This window comes from Hirundo rustica, chromosome 1, assembly GCF_015227805.2.
Source record: "Hirundo rustica isolate bHirRus1 chromosome 1, bHirRus1.pri.v3, whole genome shotgun sequence".
Taxonomy (NCBI): Eukaryota; Metazoa; Chordata; class Aves; order Passeriformes; family Hirundinidae; genus Hirundo; species Hirundo rustica.
In genome coordinates this window covers 111,760,785-111,781,329 of record NC_053450.1, presented here as the reverse complement: position 1 = coordinate 111,781,329, position 20,545 = coordinate 111,760,785, and the positions used below count along the sequence as shown (strand labels likewise).

General features: G+C 45.6%; 1 protein-coding gene across 2 annotated transcripts; it reads right to left on the bottom strand.

Annotated features, from left to right (window-relative positions):
* Positions 1–405: 405 nt before the first annotated feature.
* Positions 406–12,113, bottom strand: CX3CR1 (C-X3-C motif chemokine receptor 1). Of its 2 annotated transcripts, XM_040074394.1 has the most exons (4): positions 11,989–12,113; positions 10,692–10,763; positions 5,041–5,250; positions 406–1,912 (listed from the first exon to the last, which is right to left on the bottom strand). In XM_040074394.1, exon 4 carries the CDS (start codon positions 1,896–1,898, stop codon positions 837–839), a length of 1,062 nt encoding a protein of 353 aa, XP_039930328.1. In that variant the 5' UTR covers positions 1,899–1,912; positions 5,041–5,250; positions 10,692–10,763; positions 11,989–12,113; the 3' UTR covers positions 406–836. The 2 variants fall into 2 exon arrangements, with proteins under 2 accessions (XP_039930328.1, XP_039930319.1); XM_040074385.2 differs by lacking the exon at positions 5,041–5,250.
* Between the last annotated feature and the right edge of the window lie 8,432 nt (positions 12,114–20,545).

The window sequence follows — 20,545 nt, the reverse complement described above, 5'->3', positions numbered from 1 at the left end:
GTGCTCAGCTTGATCGTGCTATACTTGGACCAAGCACAGGGATACCCAAACCTGTACTTCTGGTTCTATTATTCCAGAGGTTGCTGGTGTCAGGGGTCAGAGCCCTTGGGGATGTGCTGAGTGAAGGGCTCTACTGAGCTCTGCCATTTGGCTGAGGCCAAGCCTGTGGAAATCAAGAAATACACCAACAGGCATAGCTTTAATCCTAAAGGATGGGTTAGAGATCCTTGCTCTGATTATTGCATGCTGTAAACACAGTGAGCAGGTGACACTAAACATGTGTCCAGAAACTACACATTTTCTTTTTAAACAGTGGGATTTTATTACACATGAAAACACAGTTAAAACAATATTGCAATCACTAATCACAAAATCACTTCCTTATGGATTTATAGCATCAAAAATACACCCCTTTACTATCAAAAATATTCCCCTCTCCTGAAGTCAGTCACCATTCATTAAAGAGATTTCTCTTCCCTTAAAAAATTAGTTTATGTCTATGTACATCAGTATCACATGCACATACACGGACACATGCACAAGTTCTAGCGATGGAACTGTTCAAAAAGTTCCCTACCCTTAAATTCTTCCCCAACTCCTTTTCTAGGCACAGAGCGCTCCTTTTGTTTCTACTTTCCCTCTTCCTTGCTCGATTCCATTCCTTGTCCAACACTGACATATTGTACTGCTTTTGTTCTTTAAAAAATGCTTAACTAGAGGCATGACAGTAGTTCAGTGCAGCTATTAAGGCTCTTCATATGGGTAAATTCAACCCCTCAGTGGTTGCTAGCTCTGCAGGAGACACATGCTGATACATTTCTCCTTCCGAGACCCTTTCAGACAAAGACAGAGCCTTCCTGGTCGCTGGTGTTCAGGGTTATGTTGCTGTTCACCACACTTTCTGCATAACTAATTGAATGAGGGACATGGTAGCGATTGCAGGGCCCACAGAAACACAGGAATGGACAATACTTCAAGCAGATATGATAAAGGTAATTCCTGAATTTTTCTCCAGCAAAGGCATAGATAAGAGGATTGAGACAACAGTGACTGAACGCAATGGTTTCAGTCAGATGCATTGCGTAGTCCAGTGACTTAATTTGGTTGCAATTTGTGAATAACTCATAGTGTCTTAAAGTATCTAGAAAAATCAGTACATTGTAGGGGGACCAAAACAGAAAGAACACCAGCACCACAACCAAGATCAGTTTTATGGCTCGTGCTTTTTTCTGATTTTTGCAGGACAGGAGGGTTTTGATGATCCCACAGTAGCAATAGAATATGATACAGACTGGGATGAAAAAGCCAATGGTGTTCAGCTCCATATTGCAGAACACTGGCCAGATGTTCTCCAGCTTCTCTGGGAAGACAGCAATGCAGTCATTTTCTATGAGCTGGGAGAACACAAAATGTGGCACGGACACTAAAACCGCTATTGCCCACACTCCGCAGGTTACAAGAAAGCCATGTCTAACTGTTCTGGATTTCAGAGAGTAAGTTGCCCGGACAATGGCCAGGTACCTGTCAATGCTGATAACAGTGATAAAGAACATGCCTCCAAAGAAACCAATGTAATACAGTGAGGAAACAGCTGTACATGCCATAGTCCCAAGGGTCCATCCACGGACCGTGTTGGATGCCCAGAACGGGAGGGAGATCACAAAGAGAAGGTCAGAGACAGCCAAGTTCAGGAGATAGATGTCAGTGATGCTTTTTTTATTGCCTTTCACAATGGCAAAAACCACCATTAGATTCCCTGTGAGGCCAAGAGCAAACACCACAACGTAAAATATCGGCAGAAATATCTTCCCAAACTCTTGGATGTCGGTTTTATTGCAGGAGAAGGCATGTTCATCATAAGCGTATTCAGCTGTGGTTTCTGCGTATGCTTCTGTCATGCTGAATTTGCTGGCTAGAAGCAAAATGGAAAGAGTATGGAGAATAACATTAGAGGGATCTTCTATGTGCTGTGGTAAAATACTGAGGGACTGCACCAAGCATGCATTGGGATTTGTCACTATTTATATTAGTGACATTGAATATAATATAATATAATATAATATAATATAATATAATATAATATAATATAATATAATATAATATAATATAATATAATATAATATATAACATAAATACAGTAATTTATTGTATTTATATTATTTTGTATAATTTATTGTATTACTGTGGAGCTGATGGTAGTTACATTATGGCAAAAACCCAAACTCTGCTGTAACATGTACTTCACTGAAAATTAACTCTTTAAGATAAGAAAAAAAATTAATGAGAATTTCAAGGGCTGTCACATAAGCCCCTACTTACTGAAGTGCAGCAGAAGCAGCAGCAAGCTGAGATCTGGCTGAGCTGTGCGTGCAGTGCATGGCTGCACCATGAGCAATGCTGGTGCTCTGCTAGTCTGTGGGCAGTGCTTGGCAGGAAACAATAGTTCACAAGTAGATGTTGAACAGATTCGGTGCCTGCCAACACCCCAACAACCCCCTCTCGCTAACCCTGGGCTGGAAGGGCGATGAGACACCCAGTTTGGCCAGGCCTGAGCTGATGCTGGCTGATAAGGGAGGAGCAAGCCTGCACTGGGACATTGCTGGCAGCAAGTATATCTTTGATGAAGATTTTCTAAAAATCATCCTGTGATCAAAAGAACAGAAAATATATTCACCCTTTTTCTCAAGCAACAAAGCATCTCGTGACTGCTGTGGCTGTGAGGCTGGAGCCAGAAATTCACCTTGGCACTCCCAGAAACCCAGAGCACCTGTCAGTTCATCTGCTCTCCTTTGGGATGTGGTGTTCAAATCTCCACAAAGATTTATGTTTGCAAAGAATCAAAAATCCTATAGATTCTGTCTGCTCCCTCCCTGGCTGGGTAAAGAGCCTGTAAGTATCCATTACTTGCTCTCGCTGTAAGAGATGAAAAAAAGTCAGTGTGATACACTGTGCAGAAGCCCAGAGAGGTGATAACATGGCCAAACCAGCCTGTTAAAGCTGAGACTGAAAGAAAAGTGATGACAAAACTGAGACTAATAACTACCTCTTGAGCACAGTGTCACCATCTTCTTACAGGAACACCCCGGTGCCTGTACAGAAGGGACTCGGTTCAGTGACCATAGGCTGTCTCTAATGGAGATGTTTACATCTCCTGTTAGTGGGAGATGCAGTCAGTACAGCCAACAAAGAGCAGCGCATCTCATCCCATGCAGGTCAGGCCAAATCTACTTTAAGACAAGACAGACTGCTTTCCAGACTGCCGACCACACTGATGAAACTTCTGTTCCCAAATATAAGGTGAGCATGGACACACTGTTCAGCAGTAGGTGCCGATGGTGTACAGCTACTCTGTCTCCTGACGCTTACAGCTAAGTGATTGGAATTCACGTTTTACTGACAGCAATAGTTTTTATACCTTCTGTTTCAAATAAGCAAATAAGCAAGATTAAACATGAAATAAAGATATCCTCAGGTGTGAGACAGTTTTCTATGACATGGTGGGAACTACAACAATCTTCTCCATGAGTAGCTACTGTCACCATACCAACATCTTCTCCTAATGCCTCATTGCCAGAGCATCGTTTGTGGTGTAGGCTGTGAAGTTCTGGCCTATTATTATGTAGCAATATCTTAAAGAGGGTATTTTTTTTGTGCTAGTCGGAAACGTAAGCTCTCCATTTAAAAATATGTTTTTTAATCTGAATGTTCAAACCCTATTGACTAGCACTGGCATACTCTAGAAAACATCTTTGTGGTTTGCACAGGAAAAGTGGCCTAGAAAATGCTGTCTCAGCATTGGTTCATTGGCCCGTGTCTCAGTTCTGGGGCATGGGCACAGTGTGGGGAAAGCTGTTTGCAGCAGGCAGGCACACCCATGGGCCAAGCAGCTCTCGCGGTATCTGTCCACTTGAACTGGGAGCTGAGTCTGCCTTCAGTCTGTCCAGCCCCTGCCTGCCAGCCCAGTTCAATTCTCCACCCTCTGGAGAGGAGGTACTGGACACCAGCAGAGTTAAGGAGATACAAACAGGAAAAGCTTAGGTGCTGAGGCAGAAGCTGGCAGCAATCGCAAACGAGATACTTATTTTCTACTCGTGAGATAAATAAAGAGTTGCCATCTCTTTATCTGCCCTGTAGAGTGATACAGATATGAGCAGCAGATGTGTATCATCTCAATAACCACCATTCTGTGCCGTCCCGTCCTGATTTCTTTCTTCCTTTCTGAGACTAAATGTATGCAGCAAAAGCACCAGGACCCACCAAGCGCCCTGTGCCGAGTACGTGTCACTCTGTCAGCCCCCCAGCTCCTCTGTCGCTGAGCTGTTACCGCACCCATCTGCGCAGCGCCAGAGCCTCTGCCTTTCTCTGCGGGCTCATGTGCTCCACAGCTGGCTCTTCACTGATGCAGCGGCAGCTGAGGGCTGCAGAAGCGACTGACTGTGGCAGAAGCACCTGGCCTTGGAGAAGACACTGGGTTTAGTCAGCCTCAACGGATGTCTCAAGAGGGATTTTGCGAGAAGGTGTAAAGGTGAAGCAGACAACTTTTCTCAGGGGAATATATAGAAATAGCCATGGGAAATCACTACTTAATGTTTTGAAAACAAATTTTTGCCATGATGGTGGTCAAAGACAAGGACAGGGCTCCAGGGAGGTTCTCCAAGTGGGATCTAATCCCTGGAGGTACTTGAAACTCAGCTGGCCCTGCTCTGTGCATAGGTTTGGACAAGAGACCTCCAGAAGTCCTGTCCTGTCCTTGTGACTCTGTGGCAATGCCAAACAGGGATCATGCTGTTTCTGCAAAGTGTCCCAGCTTCTTCTCTGCCATGCCAGCTCCTGTTTCAGACATGTCATTCCTGGTGTAACAACCAGAAGTCTCATCAGAACAAAGAGGAAAAAACTGATCAAAGCTTGCTCATTTCCCATTAACACCTTTGCTAATTGTGCTGTCATCCAGAAAGGACTGTTCAGTGGTGCTTGCCTTGACTGTCTGTGCTGTGTGAAATCCTTGCTCTGGACAGAGGGAATGCACATTGCTATACTTACCTCTCTAAGAACCTCTAGCTATGCTGGTTTTTAACATGCTTGCTCCCTTAATTCGTATCCAGAAAGGCAGCTTGAAGTTTCCATATGTGTCCATAGAAGTCACTGTGCTCTGATATCACAGCATATCACACATATAAGGAGATGCAGCTCCCACCAGGTGTTAGCCCTCAGGTCTGGCAGACTTCTGAACTGGCATTGCCTGGAGAGAACCTGGGTGTGAAAATGGCCACCATCTTCACTGGAGAACATTTACCCAGATGTGCAGGAGAAACTCCTGGCCTTAGTGAAGTAAACAGAAACATCATTTGTGCTGGGAGATTTCCTGAAATACCTTTTCAGTCAAGTAATCTCCTCTAGCTCGCTGATGAGGATTATATATTTCTACAGTGGCAAATTATTTCCTTTACCCTTGGATGGGTGCTTGTGGGGTCTGTAGTACCTACAAAAATGGGAAGGGTAAAATTCTGTATTGTATGTCCAGGGGCAAGCAAGGACTGCACTTACTGAAATGACCTTGGTGTTTGAATCTGCTGGCAGTGTGTGACTTGTTCACCATTTAGCTCCTGGATTTCATTTATCAGCAGTCACTCATATTCTTCCACCACCACTCATCCTGCACAGGCAATGCCACCAGTACTGTTTGAATATTTAGCTCCTCTCATACCACTTGGCTCAGTTTAAACTGATGATACTCAGTAGGTGGGCTGCAAATTTCAAAGGGCTCCCAAAACCTAGCCCATGCCAGATAGGGATAATATGTTGGAATTATATTGCACCTTAAAGAGAGAAACTTAGATCTGACCATCCTCCATACTCTCCTGTCAGGTACTCTCTGTCAGCCTCTCAAAGTCCACTGCAGCACATGCTACAGATTTCTCACCGTCAGCTTCAACCCAGTTTTCTCTTTTATGCTAACAATAAATGTTCACCTAAGGGGCAGAGTGAACTGAAGAGTGTAGAGGGCACAGGAGGACTGTGAGGCTTTGAGGTTTCTCCACCAGATATTTTCCCTTGCTGACTATAAGAAATAGTAGATTCACTTCTGCTTCTCATGGAACTGCTCGACCACTTTTCTCTCTCTCTGGATTTCCCCATCGATTTTACACCCTACTCTTCACAAGCACTTCTGCTCGTAATCATGTTTATAGCTATCTCAAAGACCATAGTCTGCAAGACCAAGACCCCTGTTTCTCAACCCAGCTATTCCCAACCACCATGTGCACCCCATGCAATACACAGGGAAGTGAAATTGTGAGAGGTCTGCAAACTCCTCTAAGGAACAGAAGCTGTGTTTCAATCTTCAACCAACACTGGCATCAGGCTGGGTGACACTAGAGAAAATGCTGTTTATATAGCTGATCTTTCCAGGTGCACTTCTGCCAAGTGCAATGTTACAGGCTCTGCCGCCAAAAAGAGGGAGATCTACAAGCAGTTTGCCTCCCTGTGATGCTGCTCCTACCACCAAATTAAAAGAAGTGAAAAAATGACCAAATCCAGACCTCTGCCAGAGGGTCACACTTCAGATTTGCACAATATGCTAATAACAGCACTTCAGCCTCAGAAATAGTTTCACACCTTAGTCAGCATTTCTGAGTGATGCTTGCATGCTTTTCTCATGCTGGCAGAAGTTTTCAGTGCACACTGAATAGCCTGATGAATCAGCTGGCCCTGGGAAGCTCTAGGCTTTGTGAGAACCCCTGTGAAAGCCTACAGGTGTATGTATATCCCCTTTTCACCTTTAGATCTGAGCTGCCATCACCCTACCCAAATATAAATGCTCCTGCTTTTTTTTGCATCTGCAGCTACAGCCACCTGCTTCTTACCAGCTGGTGATTCTCAGCAAGAACATAGGGATGACCTCAGGCACCTCCAAATGAAATGTTGCAGCTATGGTGGCACTTCTAACACACAAAAGAAAGAGATTAAAGGAAATAACCAGAGGTAGGTGAGAACTAGGAGGAGACAGCACTCTGGGTAAAACTTAACCAGCCTGTCCAAGCAGCTACCACAGAATCATTAGACTGCCACGGACACCCCTACCCACGGTTTAGATGATACACCACCCAAAACCTAGGCTTAGAGTTAGAACATTAACCAGAGATGGGGCCTGGTTGCTAGTCCTACATCCTGCTAGTTCCTGTAATTCACCTGGTTTATTTTTCGAAGCAGAGTGGTTCCACTCATAGGCAATGGCCCCTGGAGCTGATTGCGGTCACGTTAGACAGCCAGGGTCAAAAGCAAGCCCATCTCACCAAATGCAATTACTTTAAATCTTAAATTTCAGTCTTTCATTCAGTCCTGAAGTGAGGAGAGGTGTTCTCCCCATTTCACCTCTATATGCAGACTTTTGAAAGTGGGAAGCAAGGTTTAAGGGCTGATCTAACCTAACCTTGAACTCAGGCAAAACGAATTTAAACTGTTAAGGGGTAGAGTGCAGCTAAGGCAAATCTGTGTGGCTTTATAGAAAAGGATTTCTGGTTTGGGCTTGCAAGGTTCAAAAAGGGGGCTGTGTGAGTGAGTTGAAGCTCTGCCTTGCACTGCATGCTTATTTGGTTAACAAATGTCTCCAGCCCTTAGCAAGACCAACAAAACATTGCAATGGGATTTGAACTGGTTAGACATCAGATCTCAAAAGACAGACATCTGTGCAGGAAGCCTTGCTGAACTAGGAATATTTATTGAAAAATTTCTGTGGGAATGACAAATTGAAAGCCAAAAACTCTTTGGTATTTTCATCGCTGCTCTGAAAGCACACTGGCAATGAGAGCTGGCAGGGGCACATGATAAAAGGGTTAGAGGACTGGAGAGTGATTCAGACAGTCTGGGTAATCTGGGGCTTCCTGGATGAGTCACATTGCCCCCAATGTAGCCAAACGTAACCAAAGTGACATGCTTGGGAGTTAAACACTGTGGGCCATGTCTCGACAGTGGGGGCATAGCTGAAAGGAAACCTGACTGCAAGAAAAGCTGATGCAACCCTCAGGTGTTAAAAGAGCTTCCAGATGGGAAGGAACAAGAGGGATGACTTTACCATTGCTGAGCTTGATACAGGGGCTGCAGGCATAATTTGGCAACATCTGATTTCACTTTTGTTTGTGTTAATAACCTTGCTAATTATTTGAGTGGGATTAGCTATCTGTTACAGTGATGCAGGGAAATTCAAACCAGAAACATGCAAGACAGGAATAGGATGAACACTCTTAACAGTGAAAGGTTAATGACTGGAACAGACTTCAGGTAGGAAAAGGACATTTTTGTATGTCTGAGGGTCTTCACTCTGAGAGAAGGTATCGATCTGGGAAATGGATTTAGGCCAGACACAGTGGAGAAACTCAGCAGGAGGGTGCTGGGTTAAACCCTACAGCCCTTGATAAGCAGGGAGGCACACCTGGCTGGGGCACAGTTCTCTGAACAACCATGACTCCCTGCTGGTAATAAACGACTGAAAAAGCTAAACTGTCCTCCCCCTAGCACCATCTAGCTCAAATCCTGGGATGTGACCCCTGGAAGGAAATAGGAGCTGCTGCTGGCTTTGGGTTAGCTGTGAGGCTATCAAGAAGGCTGTGGAAAGAAAGGAGCACAGTTTGGAGATGTTGTTATCAAATAGCCACCCTGTTGAAACCTGTGTGTTTTCCCACCTAACCAGTTCTTTTTTCATCTCCCTTAGCTTCTGAGTGGGTGTGGAGTAATGCCACATGCTCGCTGCCCCTCCAGTACTTCCATGACTTTAGGGTGAGGAAATTCCTTTCTTTGGTGTTTCTTCTTTCTTCTGTCATTTATTCTCAGATTAACTGGACTATTTCTGTGGCCCATGAGAATTTTGCAAACCTAATAATTGCTTTCCCATTTAGGTGATTGAATCTATGGAGGCTTCCCCCAGTAATTAGAAGACAAGTTTTTTAAAGGCAAGTAATTCTCTGGGATGCTTTGTTACTGAATTTTCCAATTCAGGGTGAAGTTGGAGGTGCAGAAACATGATGCTGAGGTTTTCAAAGAATAGGCCACCTAAAGTGTGATAAGTACATGACTCAGAAATAGAAGCCGATAAAACCACAGCTGATAAGAATATGACTGAATATTGCAGAGGCCTTGGACCCCTTTACAATGGTATTTAGGCCAAGGATATTAAAAACAAACAAACAAAAAAAACCTTCCCTGATCCAATTCTATGATTTTTACATCAATATCACAAATTAAATTAGAAGCAGACACCACTAGGTGAAGAGGAGAAGTATGTAAATCCACAAACTTAAAACAATGGGGTTTTTTTGTGAAAAAATACATTTGAAAAGATCAGACTTTGATCATGGAAGGCAGGAGGCGATAATGAAGAGTCCAAAATCCCTGGGGTCTCTCTCACCTTTGCCTAGGGCATTATTGTTTTGGAAAGTGCTTTCTCAGTGATGCTCCATGCACACCTGGAGATAACAGCAAGTAACCAGAGCACCAGATTTATATTAGCCCATTACATCAAAATTAGGTGTATTCATCATGTATAAGGAAAACACAAAAACATGGACTTTCTGCTGGATGTCTCTGCCAATGTCAAGGGCTTCATCACCTGTCTTTCAGAGCAACAACAGAGGTATTACTTTGAACAAGACCTCGCCCTTGCTCCCTCAGTGCACTGGCCAGGCTGGTGGCCTCACTCAGGATGTTTGTGCTACCTCCACAGCAAAGCAGGCACAGAGCACTGAACCCAGATGTCCTGGGCACATCCTGCCCCCAGCAACATCCCCCCACTTGCTGGTTTTGTTGCCCCACCAGAAAGACTTGCCGTGAGCCAGATGGGAGGGACAGTTGCACCACGGCAGTGTGCGGTTTGCTGGGTCCAAGGAAAGCCCTGCCAAACCCCTGGCAGCTCACCCCCATGGTTGCTGGTGTATTTATAGCAAAAGCTGAAGCTTTCAGTGGTTTCAGCTCCTTCCCTCAGCGCTGGGGAGCACAAAGCCCCTCTGAGACTGTGGACGTGCAGGAGCCTTGATGCCTGCACACTTAATGCGGCAGAGAATAAGTTCATGTTTCAGGACGTGATCAAGTCTCTTTCAAGGCACGTGAAGCTGTTTCAGAAACAACTTCATGCATTTAGGAAAGATGACCTGACAGTATGACTCAGACTCCCACATCTCCTCAGCATGGTAAAACTGAGGTTCAAAATTCACTGAAATGGTTCTGAAATTTGCATCCATGACTCTCATGGTGGTCCTGATCCTATGACCAGAAGCAAGGGATCTCTGCAGAACTTCTGCAGCCTGAGATGGTTTCCCAGCCGTGCCCTGCTCCCAGGGATTAGCCAGGCGATAGGAAATTAGGTAAATGGTGAGTATTGCTGTAGAGCAGTATTTATTTTGGTCCTCGCAGAGGCTGGGGAGCACTTTAACACAGCTGCTGGGGAAGCAGTGGCAGAGCTGAGGGAGCAGGTGCCCTCCCAAGAGCTGCCCCAGGGAACTGGGTGTTTGGGGTTGTCATCTGACAATGGTGACTGGATGGTGACTGCCAGGATCAGGGTTTTTTTGGAAAATTTATTTCACAGGTATTTCATCTAGCCTGTTTGTTCCCCTAATTGCCCTTTCTGCTTGCACGGTTGCTTAGGCACTCTGTATGTATTTTTTAAATGTATAGCTGACCATTTTGCCAGTGTTTCCTCTTACCTGCTCTTCCTCAGTATTTCTTTTTCCCAGGCCTTCTCTTCTGAAGCAGCATTCAAATTCTTTTTGTATTTTCTGTTGAAGGGACAGTAAAAACCAGATGATTATTTGTAGCTATGAGCACTGTTTGTACTTGTATATGGTTACTGTTGGCTCCGTCCTCTCACTGCCTTTATTGTGGTATCTATTTGCTTTCTGCCCCCACTCCCTTTTTGTGATTAGTAATTTCACATTGCCTCAGTATCCCTGAGAAATCAGAGAAGGCACTCTAGCAGTGGGAGATGTTTCAAATCATCTTCTCCATCATTTCAGAGAGAAGAGCACATTAAACCTTCTTGATTGTGTATGGATGAGATTTAAGTTCTGGAATTGCCAGCTCCTTCCTGGAAATATCAAGTTTTCTATGGGATTTACTCTCAATTTATTATGTGTTGTCTTTTGTCAAATTTTAGCCTTTTCTTCTCCCTTTTGGACTTTTTCTGCACTGCCCAGACCCGTTTGATTCATTGCAGTTGCCTTCTTTTATCCTGTCATCCAGTTCCCTGCACACAGAGCTTGCCCCAACAGACCAGATTTTGGGAACCGCTGTTGTGGATCTGTGTTTATATCACACAAGTACTTAGTGGGTTGCCACCATTGTATTACCCAAATGTCTCACCCAAACCAGCCGACACCTTCATGTAACATCTTTCCTGTGGAAAGCTGAGTCACAGAAAAATCAAGTACGTTATACAGACAGTTAAGGGTTTTCAAATGTCTTTAATTTCCGTTGCTCTGTTGGTCTGTCTGTATTGGATGCTTTCTATTGACTCTACCAGATCTTCTTCTTTGGGTTGTCTTTCAGTGTCAGTGATGTTTTGAATGTTGGTTCACTGACTAAAACTAGAAGCAAGCAATGCTGGTGAGTTGTGAAATCTCTGCAGACTTCAAACAAAAAACTTCTAATGCAGTAGAAGGGCTGTATCTTCTTGTTCTGTCCTTCTAGGTTAATGTTGCACACTAGTCATGTGTGCAACTAACCTTGAGTATTTCTATCCATGGCGAATATTTTTCTTACCACAAGATGCCACAAATAATTAGTGACCGAGTAAAATTTATCTGCTCTGATTCACTTCGTTAACAGAAATGCTTCCCTTTTTACTTTCACAAGTTGTAAACGGTACCCACATCATCTTTACCCAAATTAAACATCATTTAGGCTCCAAGCACTAAGCAATGAAGAATTTCCTTAAGTTCATGAGACACCATTTCGTCTCATCTTGCTCTGTCAAAGTATAAGGAAAATAGAATTGTCTCTTACCTTAATTCATAGCTGCATTGGAAAGCAATGTTTTCTTCAAGCTGAGCCTGTTTGGATTCTCTGTATGTTTCCTCTTCTCTAATTCTCGTGCCTACATGAACATGTTTGCTTCCTGGGCTGAGCTTTGGGGCTGAGCTTCAAAAGTACTGATGTGCTGTGCCTGGGTCCTGCTGGCTTCTTGTGAAATTGTGAAGTAGGATGCAGCCACTCAGAGGGACTGAAGTGCTTACAGGGGATGGACTTGCACAGAGAGAGAAACGCCTGAGGTTCCATGACAGCATGTCAAAACTTTCATCCCAGTTTTTCCCATTCTATGCAGAATGAGACATTTTTCATTCAGACACAGTACAGTGTGTAGAAATGCAAGTTTGGTAAAACAGCATGGACCTTGAGTTGTGGGCGTGCAGGAAGGAGCACAGAGGAGTACAGGTATGGGATGCTAGAAGATGGGGCACAGGCTGGCACTGGGGAGCCCCACAGCTCTACACAACTCACTGATGGTCAGTTATAAAACTGCAGATCTGGAGCTGGCAAAACTGGGATAATGGTAACAGAACAAAATCAGTATCTGACATACATAAGGGGCACTGCCTGCAGTAGGTTGTGTACAGACCAGTGAAGACAGAAGTACAGAAGCATGTTGGAAAACACAGAAAAACAATCCAAAGCAAATCCTAGGAAAAGACAGAAGGAAAATCAGTGTAAACATTGCACTCATCCCAGGGAAGGATTGGAGGTGCTGACAGCTCAGTCTGACACCTCACTTCACCAAAACCATCAGCCTTATGACCTAAAGGAGCAGGGAAAGTGAGCATCACCAGCAAAATGGATAGAAACTGTGTGTGTTGAAAACATTTAAACTGCGATAGTGTTCTTGTTCTTCTGCAACCAGCAGATTTAAACTGATAACAATTGGAGTCTTGAGAATCATTGCACACACAGTAAATTCTTGGCCTTACCTATGCATACATTGTGCCCCCTCTTTGCCTGTGAACAAGATTTTAAGATCAACATCTCTCTACAGCCCAAAACCAGGGGAGACTGAGGTTTTAAAATATTGCAATGTTCATTAATCAAGGACCCTTTCTGACCCAAGCATCCTGCTCAGGGTTGCACTATGAGTGCAGCACAACTGGGATGCTGTGAAGCACGTTGCCAGGTGCCACTGGGGCACAAAAAGCAGCTCCTCTGGGGTGGAACGAGGCAGGAGGCTGTGCAGTGGGGTGTGTTGTGAGAAACAGACACCACATCCAGTTGGCTGCTGTACCAATACCAAAGGCCCTCCAGTACACAAGGAATGTGGTTCTGGAAACACCCCCACGTACTGCCCCTGCTTCAAATGTCAAGGGAGATTAAAATGCCTTCTCCCCAAAGGCAGAGTTGTGCTATCTTCAGGCAGGTTGACCTTGGTGGGATTTCGGGACCGGAGAGTATCTCCAGGCTGCCTGAGCTGTTGCTTGTGGACTGGTTAGCAAGTTGCCAGGCAAACATCTTTGTATAAGTTCAGTTTTGGTACTTCTGCCAAGTACATTTTGGGTTTTTTACTGTGTTATGCTTTATCTAGCAAAAGTTACCTCCCCAACAACTACATAGTGATGTGATTAAGGTCAAACATGGGCCTCCAACATTAGCCAAATTATGCAAGTGATGTCAGCCAGGTGGGCCAGGACAAGCACCAGTAGAAATAATGAGGGAACTGACTCCTGGACAGCTGTCAGCCAGGGACAGCAAAGATACACTGCTGGAAATAAAGTTTAAATGCTAGGGAATTACAAAGGGCCAGAGCAGTGGATTTTCAAAACTCACCTTCTTCTGAAAAGTGCCAGCAGACCCACCCTACACATTCTTTAAAAATGGATGTAAAGCACACTGCACTGTTTTCAGGACAACACCAAAAGGCTGGTTTCCCCCCAGACCCTCAAAGCAGGATCTATGACTGCCAAAATTATAAACTTTTAACTTGCAGAAAGATAATTTCTGGGAGATGGTACTAAGGAAATGTTCTCATTGTGTGAGAACCATGAGATTCAGAAAGCTGAATGAAGGCTTCCTCAATGCCAATGATAGCCTGATACTATCAGAGCAGCACTGCCCTGTCCGTAGATGTGCTGTTGTCTCCCATCTTCTCATGGGGATGATGAAGGGCTGTGTCCCTCCATTCCCACCTCCCTCAGCCTTATAAAGAAGGCACAGAGAGACAGTAGGAACTTCCCCACTGGGGACCTGCTTTGCTGCTGACCTGTAAAACGTGGGCAGAACCCAGACAGACATGGCCACTCTCACTCTGGTGGGCACCCGCTCCTGGGTCCCAGTACCTCTGGTGTAGCTCTGGGCAGGCAAAATCCTTGAGAAGGGGGGTCAGGACTTCCCACCTGTAACAGCAGGAGAGGCTGTCCCCCAGGCACTGCTTCCCTCCAGGTAGAAAGAACCTCCTAACAACAGGGTTTTCCACCTTCACCTCTTCCTCCTGTGCTGCCCAGAATTTAACTGGAACCAAGCACAGAGCAGGCTATTATCCCCAAAAAGAAATGAGGTTTACCAAATTTTACCCACAGAGGTTTTATCTGGAGACTTCAATTAAAGAGAAACCAAGTCAAGCTGACTCACAGAGATCCTCAGCAGGTATTTCTAGGAGACAAAAGGCTTCTGCTGTATTCTGCTGTGGGAGTGATAAACCTAGATAAGTGCTACTCATTATCATGGTGTGCACTTGTAGTGCAACATAGATGTGAAACCAATACCAGCTGAAAGACAACTGCCACATCAACCTCTGTTCTCTATTTTCAGCCTCTGGTATTGAGGACAGCTCAGGAATAAACAATTCTGAGGAAGCTGCTGAAAAGACTTTAATTCTGGTCCATGCATGATGGAGGAAAACACCTTTTGTTTCTCCAAGCTAAAACAAAAGACGTTGCATCCCTTGTAATTAGAGAGACTTTTCCTGGGAAGGGCTAGGTACAGTGTGCTGCTTTCCCAACTAGGAGGCACAGAGTGGTTTTACAGGAAGAAATCAAGAGTAACAGATGTATGTGCAGGGACACTGTGGATAAAGAAAGGCAAACACCCTGTTCTTATTCCGTTTCCCTCTGACTGGCCTTCATAATTTGAAAGCTCATTTCTCTCAGTATCTGGGGAGACCAGAGGTACTTTACCACCAGTGGCATCTCCTCCTGATCTGTGGCCAGGCTGCCACGTCAGCTCAGGGAGGCAGCGTTTTGCACGGCATCACTGGCAACTTCAAGCTCTGCGGACTTTTGGCAAAGAAATGTCTAGCCTGAAGGATCAAAATGCTGTTCTCCCCAGCATATTCTGCTTTTGCTGCCATGGAGGGGAGTCTGATGGTGGTGATTTTCTACAAAAAGAGGCTCTCTTGGTTCTCAAGAGTTTCACTGGAGTCCCCTCTGCAGGGCCAATGGGGAAGAGTAGTGGCCTGGGGGTACCTGCCCCATCCTCCCAGGACAGAGCCCCTGAGTCCTCAGCAGCACGACACACACCATAGCCATGACTGCACTGTCCCCTGCTGGACATTTTTTCTCCTTATGTCTCCAAAACTCTCGTCTTCCCTGTCAGCCGGGTAGAGGCACTTCTGGAGGTGCGTCCCTGCCACATCGGCGTCCTGTTCCTCCCGTGCTGTCCTGCAGCAGAGCACACCCGGCAGCTCTTGGTGCAGATGTGACACCAGCTGCTCACACACAGACACGCACAAAAATTACAGAAATCATTTCTGTGCCTCACTTCTGAGAGGAAACCCAGCAGAGAGAGCTTCATCCCTTCATGTCACTGTCCTGCAGAGAAGCAAGAAGACAGCTGAGCTCTGGTGTCTTTCCAGCCACCACTGGGAAATGCGCTTATTCTGCATTAAAAAGGTGGAGATGCAGAAATTACCCAGAGTGAGGAAGAGAGAAGTTATGTCTAGGGATGAAAAGGTTTCATCCTGAGGGCTGGTGAAGGGAAGAACCACAGAAAACTGAAGGTTTGCAGTTTCTACAAGCAGAAGAAGAGTGGCTCAAACAGCTATCAAAAATTAAGAGAAACGTTTATTCCCATATTAGAAATGTCACAGAAGGGTTGAGGGCACTGAAACAGTTTAGTGCTTAGGCTCACTCATACCTTGGTGATCCCACTGTGTTCCTGAGCTCCAGCTGTCACACAGATATGGTGTTGTCCTGCCCTGGAGAGGTGGCAGAGGCTCATCCAGGTCTCCTGCAGAGATGTCCTCCTCCCCTGGGATAGGTGATGTGCCTGAGAGTTGCTCAGACCCTCCTGTTTGAGAGTGTACCTGAGTTACACTGATCATTCAGAGTGCATTGTAAGGCTGCCCTGCTTGTGAGGTCAGCTCCAGCAATAACAGCAAGACCCAAAAAAGATGGGAAGAAGCCTTTGGCTGGGCAATCACATCCCTCCCAGGCTCATCCGGGCAGGAGGAATGGCTGCGGAACCACAATCCAGCAAGCTGCTGTTCAAAATGCTGGATAAAGAAATGCCTTTCCTCCCTCTTTCCCTCTTCCCACTCCTCTCTCTCTCCCTTGTGCTGCTTGTGAGAGCTGAAGCTGTTGGGTACATTTGCACCTGCACCACCCCTCTCTCTGCAGGCCTGCAGGTGAATGCAGCTGTTTCTGGGGCCTGCTTCCACAGATTTCTAAATGCCAAATTACCTTTAATATTTCTCACACACGTCATGGCAGTGTGGGTGCTGGGGACACCGAGACGTGCAGGCATGGTGGTGCAAGACATGCATGGGTACAGAGACAGGTGCAGACGTCAGGAGAGAGGAGAGTGGAAATGCTGCCTGCCTTGCAGTGAGCATGGACAAAAGACCCAAGGAAAACACCCAACATTGCTCTTTGCTCTCAGCCCAGTGGATACCTGAGCATTAGGGGACAAGACTCATTGCCTCTACTCCTTGTTGTTTAGGAGAGGCACTGCCTTTTGGCAGCTGGTTTGCAAACATTTCTTGCTACACAGATCTCTTTACCTTGCTGAGTGCTGCAGTCAAGGCTGGTGCTGACTCAAACACCAAGGGCAGCCAATACTTACGCAATGTCCTGGCAGCCTGTGGTAGGCCAGGGCTGTGTCCTACCTTCCGTCTGTCCATCCTCACATTCTGCACACACATTCACACCTTCTCTGAACTCAGGCATGTGGAGGATCACAGAGACTGCACATCCTCCAAGGGTGCCAGGTGAAGAAAGGGATGAATGTCTTGGCAAAGCAGACCTGCACACACACGTTGCACATTCCTTAGTGTCAGTGGGAAGTCTGCCTGGATAGCGGAGTATAGTGAGGAAAAACCATTTGCTGGGGTGACACAGCAGACTCTGCTGTTTGCTCAGTGCTACTTTTCTTTTGCATAGAGCTCATCCAACGGGGTAGGTGTGACCCAGCTGCTGACACCAGCACTGCACTGGCTGCACTGACTGCTGGAAAGCACAGCAGACCCGGAGGGACAGCCGGTGGCCACTGGACAAGAGCAGTGCGGGGTCAGAATGAGGCCCCAGCAGACACATGCGTCAGCAGGGGCTGTAGGAACACAAATCAGTGCTGTTCTGAGGAGGGGATTTCTGTGGGCTGTCTCGGTACATTTTGGCATTTCATTTCATGTCAAGTCATCAGAAACACAGATTCACTCAGAGCAGATGCACACTGCTCAGAAGTCGTGAGTCAAAACTGATGCACTACAGTAGCAGCTTTGCTTTGCCCGGTATTACTTGCCGCCTCTAAGGGACATCAACATTCAAGGTATTTTAACCAAATAAGAGTATCAGCCCACACATTACAGTTAAACTTGACATATTCAGACTAAGGTCATAATTATCTTTCAATTTCCCAAACTATTTTTACATCTGGACAGAATACCTAAAGTCATGGGGTTTGTTTTGTTGTTTTGGTTTTTTTTCTGTCATGATCCTTTCTGGATCCTTTTCTGGCACAGTCAATAATTTCCATGCCGCTTCATAACTGGTATACCTATGTATGTATATACATAAGTGTTTTCAAGAGGCTGAAAATAAAACTGGATTATCCTGGACATGATACAATTAACCTGGGGAGTTGGGCTTGGGGAATTTCATGTATGCTAATGTAGGCCCAGAGCATCCTTCAGCTAAGAGAAGAGTGGGACACAAATACTTTCATTAACTTTTCTTTTTCCCCTCCTTAAAATTTTGCCTGGTTCTGACCTCCAGGTGTAGCTTGATATTACCACAGCAGAAAGAGGCAGAGCTGTGTTGACGAGTGGCAGGGCTCCTCCAGAAGGCACCAAGTCAGTCCCATCCTCATCCCCAGACTGCATTCACTGGCTTGAAAAAGTTATCTGAAGGCCAGAGATTCTGCCAAGAATTTAATAAGTTTGTCTCCATGTTGCCTTGGGAAAGAGCATAAGGCCAGGAAAAGCCAGCTATGGACTAGTTTCTTACGCCAGGATACTGTTTTGGGACAAGAGACTATGATTACCTGTGCTAAAGTGGCAGTCCTGCAGCTCAGAGCTGAGATGAGGAACAATCTGCTAGGTCCCACTGCACACTATTTTCTGAGGGATCTAGCAACATCATAAGGTGGCATGTCTTCACATCCTACTTTTTGCTGTTGTAGTTCAATACCATTGTCCTTAAACATACCCATACAACTGCTGCACGTTTGCACAGTGTGACAAGTGGTGAGCACCCCTGATGGCACTGCAATGCTCCAGCCTGCCAAGGCCTTTCCATCCAGACATTCAGAGAGCATCATGAGTGGCATCAGACGAAGTCTCCATCTTTCTAAGAGGCCCTCTGTAGAAGGAACCCTCTGGTGCATGTAACAACAGTAGGTTGAAAGAAAACAACTATGTATTTTAGGTTTAAGCACAAATGTGTGTAACAATTACCCTGGTCTCTGTTTTAAGATGATGTTCTGAAGCCAGAAGAAAAATATATCTGACCATTTTGATGTCTTAAGTTTTAGCTTTGTTGTTTTTCATATTCCGTGCTGCCTAGGGGTGTAGTTCTGAGCCTCATATTACGTGCTGGTAAGCTTTCTTCACAGAGCAGATAGACAGAACAAATCCTTCTGCTGAAGACCAAGGACAACTTTCAGGCCTGAAAGTATAAACAACAGTGGACATGAAGGGAAAAACAAGAAGGATGAGACCTCACAACCTGAAGATGTAATTGGACAATTAAACCCCAATATACGAATGGACCAAAACTTATAAAAGTGTAAGATCTTGTGACTGGTTAGCCATTTTGTGGCCATTCTTAGTCCACCCTGGGTATAGCCCTAGTCAGGCTCTTGTCCTGCCTAAGGTGGATCCTGGAGGCCTTTCAATAAATATATACTTTATTCTCTAGCTCTATCCAGTCTCTGTTTCAGGTCAGCCCTCTTAGACATCAGTTTCATGTGGCAACATCATCCTAAATCCTCTTTAACCTGCATCATCTCAGCAAAAAGAAAAAGCAAGATCAAGATATGAAGGTAAGCAGCAGATATGAGCAGGAAAAATACAACACCTGTGGTGGAACACCTGTGGTGGGTACCTTTTATGCAAATAGGTGAACAGGCACTGGGGCTGTGCAGGATTTTTTAGCCTCAGCTTCTTGTGCTCCCTGCTCTTGGGAAAACCCTGAAATTTGACATTTTCCTCAAGCTGTCTGCCAGCTTGCACAGATACAGAAAGATGTCTTCTGCCCTCAATGCCCTCACGGGCACTGGAAGGACAGCAGACTGCTCCAGGCTTGTTTCTTCAGAAAGCAGAGGAGCTCTGTGATATACACGGATGCTTCTGGCCACTCAGAGCAACACAAGGCAGCTCCTGGCAGCCAAGCACTCTCCGGATGTGGGTGTCACCTTCTCCCTTTGCACAGGAAGGCAGCAATACCAGCTTAAAGCAGTTGAGCAGTAAGGAGAAGTTGAGGTCAGGCCCAACTCAGAGCTCCCGGTGCTGCTGATAAAACAGAAGCCAGCTGTGTTTTCTGCCTCTGGCAGAAAAACCTTTTAAGATGCAGAAAGCATCTCCTGCTTCCTTGCTAGAAGGCTTGTGAGCGGTGTTGAGGCAACAGTAGGGCAGGATGTCATCCAGCTGAGAGCTAGAAAAGTGAAAGACTTTGCAAAGAAGGCTCTGCATGTTACAGCTACTCTCACGCCACTGGGCTACAGCCCTGGTGGGGAAGCCTCACTCCAACAACTACACAAGAGCAATCAATGAAACCTCTGAGCAGAGGGAGCTGTCCCCCAGCAGACATGCTCAGCAACTGGAGAAAGGCCATCATCATCTTGCCAGCTTGGACAAACGGGTTCCAGCACCTGTCCCAAAGCACACACAGGGTGTGCAGGGTGAGGCTGTTGAGGCTGCAGAAATCATTCCCATATCTTGTGCTTCAGCTGAGTGAATTGTGCTCTAGAGGGCTCATGCAGTGAATCTGCAGGGGAGAGAGTTGGTGCCATCCTCTTGCCTACCACTTTTCGGCTTCACCCTGAATTTTTCTGAAACCCTTTCTAGAGAACCTGAGGATCTGCATATCCAAAAGAAGCTTGTCTGGCAATAAGGCACTTGAAAGGTAGAGACTGTACTTCTTGGGAC